This window comes from Polyodon spathula, chromosome 15 (genome assembly GCF_017654505.1).
Source record: "Polyodon spathula isolate WHYD16114869_AA chromosome 15, ASM1765450v1, whole genome shotgun sequence".
Lineage (NCBI taxonomy): Eukaryota > Metazoa > Chordata > Actinopteri > Acipenseriformes > Polyodontidae > Polyodon > Polyodon spathula.
The window spans coordinates 35,533,115-35,542,098 of NC_054548.1; the positions used below are offsets into that span (position 1 = coordinate 35,533,115).

General features: G+C 35.0%; 1 protein-coding gene across 1 annotated transcript in view; it reads left to right on the forward strand.

Moving 5' to 3' along the window:
- The window catches only part of ltn1 (listerin E3 ubiquitin protein ligase 1), a 59,469-nt gene extending 50,685 nt beyond the window's left edge, over positions 1-8,784 (forward strand). The window contains exons 23-30 of the mRNA XM_041272015.1: positions 745-982; positions 1,532-1,612; positions 2,280-2,466; positions 2,890-3,061; positions 6,017-6,237; positions 6,836-7,030; positions 7,286-7,453; positions 8,419-8,784. Of these exons, the coding sequence (XP_041127949.1) occupies positions 745-982; positions 1,532-1,612; positions 2,280-2,466; positions 2,890-3,061; positions 6,017-6,237; positions 6,836-7,030; positions 7,286-7,453; positions 8,419-8,481 (1,325 nt within the window). The 3' untranslated portion in view covers positions 8,482-8,784. The remainder of the gene's footprint in view (positions 1-744; positions 983-1,531; positions 1,613-2,279; positions 2,467-2,889; positions 3,062-6,016; positions 6,238-6,835; positions 7,031-7,285; positions 7,454-8,418) is intronic.
- The last annotated feature ends 200 nt before the right edge of the window (positions 8,785-8,984 follow it).

An 8,984-nucleotide genomic window follows, 5' to 3' on the forward strand; every position in this document is an offset into this window, starting at 1 on the left:
CTATATAACATTATTTCACAAATTAAAAAGGTAACTCCCACGATAGACTGTTTAAACTTGCAGCGCTTTAATTTAGCAACAAGATATTTGAAAGGGGAAACAAAAGCACTCCAGTAGCACTGAAACTAGACTATATGTAGGTTTTAAAAAAATACCTCAGGACTTGCATGCTCTATACCAAAAGTGAAAGGAATATATTTTAGTGTTAGATTAGTTAAAAGCATTTTGCTCTTTGCAATAATTGTTACACGGGTAAGATACATTTTCTTCTGCTCAGTACAGTGTTTTGCATGAGTTTTAGTAAGGATATTAAAAGTACAGTTAGTATTAGTCTTGTGCATTTTAACTATATTGATGATTTTATTTAGACTAAAACAACTGGGATTTGATTGTGTGAAGTATAGGAGGTTAAACAGGTGTGGTGTGATGTCCTTGTTATGAAATGTTTTCGGGTTACACAAAAGGAATGTAGAACACTCTGCTGGCAGCTGCTCTACTGAGAGTGGAAGGATCCACTGCTGTTACACTTTCAAGCACAGCAAAGCTTTGTGTGGTTTGGAACAAACACATACAATGTCAGTTGTGCATCCTCTCTGCAGGGACTATGTGAATGGTTCAATATGCCTGCAACAAATCTGTCTTTTTTTGAAGAAGTGCACAAATAACTTCTCAGTGAAATGATATTAATGGGTAGTTTCCTATGGTTATATGGACTCTAATTTTGTTTGTTGTTTATTTGTACAGAAGAATTCTCTGAAACAGACGATCCCCTTTTCCCTCTTCCTGTGTTGAAGGCAGTAGGTGATGCACTGATCTACATTCCTGTTCAGCAATTGACCCAAAATAATCTGCAGCCTAAATTTGTGGCGGGCCAAAAAACAAATTTACCTGACAAACTGCAGACGCTGCTGAACACCATAACGCCACTGCTTTTGTTTAAGGCTAGGCATGTCCAGATCTCGGTCTACTATATTTTACACAAGTAAGTAAACTGGTTAAATAATCCACACTGTGAGTGTGCTTTAATGTTGTGGTGTCTCCCCCCAGCAAGAAGTTATCTAGTGCCTGCTTTGAAAATACTTTGAAGTTTATAAGCATATAGCAGTTTCCTAAAATGCCATTCAGTTATTTATATTTAGTTAGTTACATGGCCATTTAGTTATTTTTTCAGTAACTGCATGAATCAATTAGGAATTTACAAAGTCTGTTATAAGCCCATGTTTTGCACCAAATATAAAGTACTTTGGCAAAAAGAGTGCTCTTGTTTTGTATTTTGATCGAGTTCATGAATTTAAGTGAACATTGTTATAACTCACTTTACCCCATACTGGGTTTCTTTCTAGTTCTCTGTGTTCTGTATCCAATTATATGTTCTCCCTGAATGCTGTACATTTACTAAAATAATGTGCACCTCTTTTGCATTTGAACATTACTCTGAAACGATGGTGCTCCCAATTTGCAAATACAGTGTTAATTGACTTTCATTTAAATTTAAATGCTCTCATAGTTTTTTGATGTTGTTTTTTGTCAGGGTAATGCCCCAGCTCCCTGAGTTCGATAATGAAAATGACAACACAAAATCTGATGATGAAGAGGAGGAAGAACCATGTTTGTAAGTGCTTTTTCTTGCACATTTTTAGATGCAAGCTGAAGGTATTACCTATCTTTCAACAGCCTGTAACTAGAGCAGTGTAGGTTTAAATGAATTGATGAAATACTCCAGAAAACTAAACATAGAGCCAACGTTTTACTTTAATGTAGTTAGGGTTGAAAATGCTCAGGATTTAATTCCTTTTAACTTTGAACCATACGTGCAGATCTGAGTCACTACCTTGCATATTTATGGGAGCTGCCACATTGTCAAAACCTCACTAACCATTTGAGATAGCAACTTCATATTTGCAAGGTTATAGAAATGTGTTGGTGGCCATGATGTTAGCATCTGACCTCATATGGATGCTATTTTGAGGTCATGTGACTTGTCTTATATTTGGCACATTTAGAGTTCCTTTAAGTTCCATTACCGATGTTAGCCAGTAAAAATTAACCCTTTCACTGACACATGGTTCTCACCTTTAATGTTATTGTTACAGACCACATGCTTTACAGTTGTGACTTGTGGTACACAGCTCTATTATACGATTCTCACAAAGTTCTATTAAAGGTAGTGGTAACTGAACATTAACTGTTTCAGTGCCTCACTGTTTTAACCTCTGCCAGTATACTGACCACTCACTTTCAGACAATACCCACTAACATTTTTTAACTCTACATTTTAGGTCCCCCCCTGCAGCACTGATGGCTATACTTGGTGCAACAGAGGAATTACTTGATGATATTCTGGGGAGTGTTCAGGTTGGAGAGTTTGCAGTTGTACAGCCATTAAGTGAGGAATATTGTTGCATACTAGGATATCTGCTTACTTGGAAATTAATTCTTACATTCTTCAAGGCGTCCCCATCTCATGTAAGTTTAATATACTTGTAAATAGCATACAATCATAAGTTATGATAAGGGTACATTTATTATAAGTTTTCAGCCAGAACCATGATTTAGATCTTAGTTTTGTTTAATTGTACTTGCTCTTCTAATGCCTTATTACCATTAACATTCCCTTAACCATTCTCTCGTACTGCAGAAATAGGCTGGAGGGTTACAGTGATGTACACTATTGATGATGGTTTATTTAAAAGCTTTATAAATGGAATGTGTTAAGATTTCAACATAAAACATTCATCTTTTCTAATTATATAATATCATATAATATATTAATTAGCACCATATTAAATACAAAAATACACAAAATATTCAGACTTTGACCTCTGAGAATTTGCTAGCAACTGCTGGTTTGTAATGGTCTAGCTGACACTGACCTTGTGTTTGCTGCAGTTAAGGGTCCAGTATTCACACTACCTCCGGAAAACCAAATCCCTGCACAAGCTGCTTTTTCATCTCTTTCGGCTAATGCCTGACAATCCAGTGTATCCTGGACAGACAGCAGAGCCTGGGAGCAAGGAAACCAGAACGTTTTTTACAGAGGACCTTCACCTTTCAGTTCTCAGTAAGTTTGAGATTTACAGTGGCTTGCGAAAGTATTGACCCCCCTTGGCATCTTTCCTATTTTGTTGCCTTACAACCTGGAATTAAAATTGATTTTTTGGGGGTTTGTATCATTTGATTTACACAACATGCCTACCACTTTGAAGATGCAAAATATTTTTTATTGTGAAACAAACAAGAAATAAGACAAAAAAAACAGAAAACTTTAGCGTGCATAAGTATTCACCCCCCCAAAGTCAATACTTTGTAGAGCCACCTTTTGCAGCAATTACAGCTGCAAGTCTCTTGGGGTATGTATCTATAAGCTTGGCACATCTAGCCACTGGGATTTTTGCCCATTCTTCAAGGCAAAACTGCTCCAGCTCCTTCAAGTTGGATGGGTTCCACTGGTGTACAGCAATCTTTGTCATACCACAGATTCTCAATTGGATTGAGGTCTGGGCTTTGACTAGGCCATTCCAAGACATTTAAATGTTTCCCCTTAAACCACTCGAGTGTTGCTTTAGCAGTATGCTTAGGGTCATTGTCCTGCTGGAATGTGAACCTCCTTCCCAGTCTCAAATCTCTGGAAGACTGAAACAGGTTTCCCTCAAGAATTTCCCTGTATTTAGCACCATCCATCATTCCTTCAATTCTGACCAGTTTCCCAGTCCCTGCCGATGAAAAACATCCCCACGGCATGATGCTGCCACCACCATGCTTCGCTGTGGGGATGGTGTTCTCGGGGTGATGAGAGGTGTTTGGTTTGTGCCAGACATAGCGTTTTCCTTGATGGCCAAAAAGCTCAATTTTAGTCTCATCTGACCAGAGTACCTTCTTCCATATGTTTGGAGAGTCTCCCACATGCCTTTTGGTGAACACCAAACGTGTTTGCTTATTTTTTTCTTTAAGCAATGGCTTTTTTCTGGCCACTCTTCCGTAAAGCCCAGCTCTGTGGAGTGTACGGCTTAAAGTGGTCCTATGGACAGATACTCTAATCTCTGCTGTGGAGCTTTGCAGCTCCTTCAGGGTTATCTTTGGTCTCTTTGTTGCCTCTCTGATTAATGCCCTCCTTGCCTGGTCTGTGAGTTTTGGTGGGCGGCCCTCTCTTGCCAGGTTTGTTGTGGTGCCATATTCTTTCCATTTTTTAATAATGGCTTTAATGGTGCTCCGTGGGATGTTCAGCGTTTCAGATATTTTTTTATAACCCAACCCTGATCTGTACTTCTCCACAACTTTGTCCCTGACCCGTTTGGAGAGCTCCTTGGTCTTCATGGTGCTGCTTGCTTGGTGGTGCCCCTTGCTTAGTGGTGTTGCAGACTCTGGGGCCTTTCAGAACAGGTGTATATATACTGAGATCATGTGACAGATCATGTGACACTTAGATTGCACACAGGTGGACTTTATTTAACTAATTATGTGACTTCTGAAGGTAATTGGTTGCACCAGATCTTATTTAGAGGCTTAATAGCAAAGGGGGTGAATACATATGCACGCACCACTTTTCCGTTATTTATTTTTTAGAATTTTTTTAAACAAGTTATTTTTTTCATTTCACTTCACCAATTTGGACTATTTTGTTTATGTCCATTACATGAAATCCAAATAAAAATCAATTTTAATTCCATTGTAAGGCAACAAAATAGGAAAAATGCCAAGGGGGTCAATACTTTCGCAAGCCACTGTAGACATGTTTCTATTCACCACAAGCTTTTTCTTATTTTTAGTTTCTTTAATTCGGCTTCTGTTTACTTTTTGTATACTTAAGTTAACAGTAACAATGTATATACAGTTGAATGATTTATTTGTAAACTGAATTGATCACATCATCCGCTTTTAAGTTATGAAATGTTTATTTGCAGTGTTTATTGTTGTCCACAAATGTTACATCATCTTCAGATTCTGTTTGTGGGTAAAAAGATATGACCCAGTAATACTATTTCAGGGGTAGATTTAAGGTATTTGTCTGATTGCCCCACTCTGTACTGCAGTAAAACTTGTAGGTCATTTAAAAAGGTATTGTTTTATGTACAATATATCAAAATCTAATCATTAAATGTATGAGGGCCCCGATGATCCTAACTGCCCCATCAACTCACTGGAGAAATGTGTAATGAAATGCCTGAAGAATCCAGCTTTCTCTTTACCCACAAACTGGACTAGATACAACCATGACCGATAATAATGTCTGGTATACTTGCAAGCCATTAAGACACAATTAAATCGGAGACATAATGGTAAAATATGAATTAAAAATGTTGTCTGTACACTCATTTTATAGAAAAACTTGTAGTCAATGTTTTTATAATGGAGGACTGTATTTTATAGAACTTTAATTTTAGAGTGCTTATTGTTAACAGATGAGGGTCCATGATTACTATAAATATAGGTAGCATAGGCACAAGTTTGTCATTCCTGAATGTTAGGGAGCAGAAAACATGTGTTTTCATTTTCAAGTATTTGCCGAAAAGTATACAATGTAAACCATTGTCAATTATGAAGAAAACCTAGTTTACAGCAAGTGTACTCAAACTTTTGACTGGTACTGAAAAAAAAAAAAAAAAAAAAAAAAAAAATTATATATAATATATATATATATATATTATATATAAACAAAAAATTTTACAAAAACAAAAAAAACAACTTTGAAATTAATCCAAATTAATAACGTGCTTTAACATATATACATGCCTGACTGGACCTCCCGGAATAACGAGGTTGTTACTGTTTTATAATATTAAAATTTAAATTTAAAACTCAATTTAAAAAACGTGTGTGCCAAATTTTTATATATATATATATATATATATATTTATATATATATATATATATATTATATATATATATATATATACTATGATATATATATAATATCGTTATATTATAGAATTTTATTTTTTTTCCATGTCCCTTCCTGGGCTCTGTACTAGTGTCTTTGGTATATAATAATTATTTTTTTCTGGCAACTTACTTTCAGAAACAGAATATTTGCCCTCAGAGATTGCACATTTGGCTTGTTCCGTGTACTACATTACATTGAAGGATTTACCAGCAATGGTCCGTCTTTGGTGGAATGGGCAGGAAAAGCGTGTGTTTAACACTGTTGATAAATTTACCAGCAAATATGTCAGTAACGTGCTGTCATGCCAGGAAATATCATCTGTACAAACAAGCACACAAACCTTTGAAAACATGACGGTAAGTATGTGTTCTGCTTTCTTAAATGTAATTATTATTATTATTATTATTATTATTATTATTATTATTATTTTATTATTATTATTATTGTTAATAATAATAATAATAATAATATGTCATTGTAAACATCTGTGAACTCACTTGCAAGTCTTCCAGTCCAGTCTTGTGCGTAACGTTGTTCCGGACAGGTTCGTTAAATAATGAAGGACTTGTTTGGAGTAAAGTCTAGGACTAATGGAGATCAGATGAGTTGTGAAGCTGTAAAGAATACTTTATGAGCACTCAGCTACTCTCAAGAGCAAACACAAACTTGAATATGCATTCAAGTAGTGCTCAGTATAATTTCATTCCTAACTTTAATACTCCTTTGCAATCCAAAAGGAATGCAATTAAATAAATGTCTCTTCGAGAAAGAGGTGAGTTTTAGAATCAAACTGCTTTGAATTGCTACGTAGTGGGAATGTATAATACAAAAATATTTTTCTGAGACATGTCAAATGAATACTTTTGTTTAACCATGTTGTGCCAGACATCTTTATTTAATATTGCAACCTGACAGATCATATATCAAGACCCTTTTTTGTGTATCCCCTGCTAGGTAAAGGCGCGCTCTACAACACGAGAAGTAATTGCTACGTACTCCGTGGAAGATATATTTATTGAGCTAGTAATCCAGCTGCCTCAGAATTACCCTTTGGGGTCAATATCTGTGGAAAGTGGAAGGCGTGTTGGTGTTGCTGTTCAGCAGTGGCGCAACTGGATGCTTCAGCTTAGTACTTACCTCACCCATCAGGTAAAGTTCATTTTAGATGCTTCTACTTTGATGACAAAAATTCTGAACTCAATTTCAGACCACCTATACTGATCAAGCAAGAATACCTAAATTCAGTTCAGAATTGGTCAGAAATTCCAATTTGCTGAACCAATAAGACCTTTTCTGTTCCTTGAAACAAGAATATAATCTAGTAGAGGTTTATACCGATAGGTAAACAAAAACCTGTGTGAAGTGAAAGATTAACAATAAGCATTTGTGATGTTTCTGTTTCAGAATGGTAGTATTATGGAAGGCCTGGCATTGTGGAAGAACAATGTAGACAAGCGCTTTGAGGGGGTTGAAGACTGCATGATCTGTTACTCTGTTATTCATGGTTCCAATTACTCTCTTCCGAAGAAGGCATGCAGGACATGCAAGAAAAAATTCCATTCAGCATGTCTGGTAAGATACCTATTAACACACACAATGTTTTTGGAGGGGGAAATATTTTCTTCTTCTAAAACATGATGCACAGTAAGAAATACACCAAACTGGAAAAGTTTTTATTTTTTAAACTGATAATTTATAAACACATACTTTTATCATCTTATATCTTGATAATATAAATCTAAAGAAGTTTTAATATCAAAATGACTTTTGTAGTTTTTCATCAGTGATGTGATGGCTGTATTTAGCTATTACAAAATCTTGTTTTGACAAAACAAAAATTGAAAATAAGTACAGCACAGACTGCTATCTGTCGAGATCAAAGTATTCAGTTTAAATATATTAAAGGTGATGGACAGCGTTTTAATGGCATTTTCAAACATTAACAAACACTAGTGTTAAAAAACAACAACACTGCTGCTATCTTCTGTGATACACATATCTGCAGTATATTTTCAATAATCTGATCAGTTACTTTACACAGCTGATTGATGACCCAGAGGATAATAAACATGTATTACTGTAAATTTGTGCTTATACCTTATTTATATTTAAGTAGATATTGAAATGAAGCAAGAAATGTAGACTAGAGGTGTGTGTGTGTGTTGTGACTAACTATTTTTTGTGTATTAAAAGTTGATTCATATATTTTTGTTTGTGTCTGTGGTACTCATGCTAACGAAGACAATCATTGTTATTCGATATCTGAGCAGTGAAAGTTATTTTAGCAGAATTTAAATCAGTCATCAGATGTTTCTCTCATTTTGGAATGTAGCTCAGCCAGTAATATCGTCTTTTATATTTTACCTAGCAATTATACCCCATTGTATGCCTTAAATAATTGCATTCATGTAGCTGCATGCTTCAGGGGTTATTTTTTTAGTAAATACTGGTCATTTGAACCAAATGTGAGCAGGGGCCATAATGCATAGAACATTTATTATGACTGCAATTACTGATATCTCTCTCTTTTATTGCAGTACAAGTGGTTTACCTCCAGCAACAAATCAACTTGCCCACTCTGTCGTGAAACCTTCTTCTGATCAAATTAAACCTAACAGCTGAAACTGATCGTGTAAAATTGTAAATCCTATATCTACCCAGTAGTGATAAAAAAAAAAAAAAAGTCTCAACATTTAATTGTTGTTAAAAGAACTAAGATGCTAAAGCAATGTTCCTAAATGTAATTTTAATGCTGGATGATTTAGGAATAGAAATAATCACACTTGCCAAATATTTATTACATTTAATGTTTTAATGTAGACATGTCCTGTATACAGGGTTTTACATTACAATAGAAACGCATCTCTAGTCATTCTGTTTTCAATAAAATACATGGGTAAATATACTTGTTTCCTAACTTTTTTGATGGGTGTGTCTGCTGATTTTGATTAATATAAACCTGAAATACTTGCATGTTTACTATAAATGTGGCTAAATTGCAGTTCCTGTATGTGATGTGTAGTTGTATCAATTATTTAATTAGTTTTTAATTTAATATTAGATAAGCGTCTCATATTTATCTTTTAATAACATAACACAATGC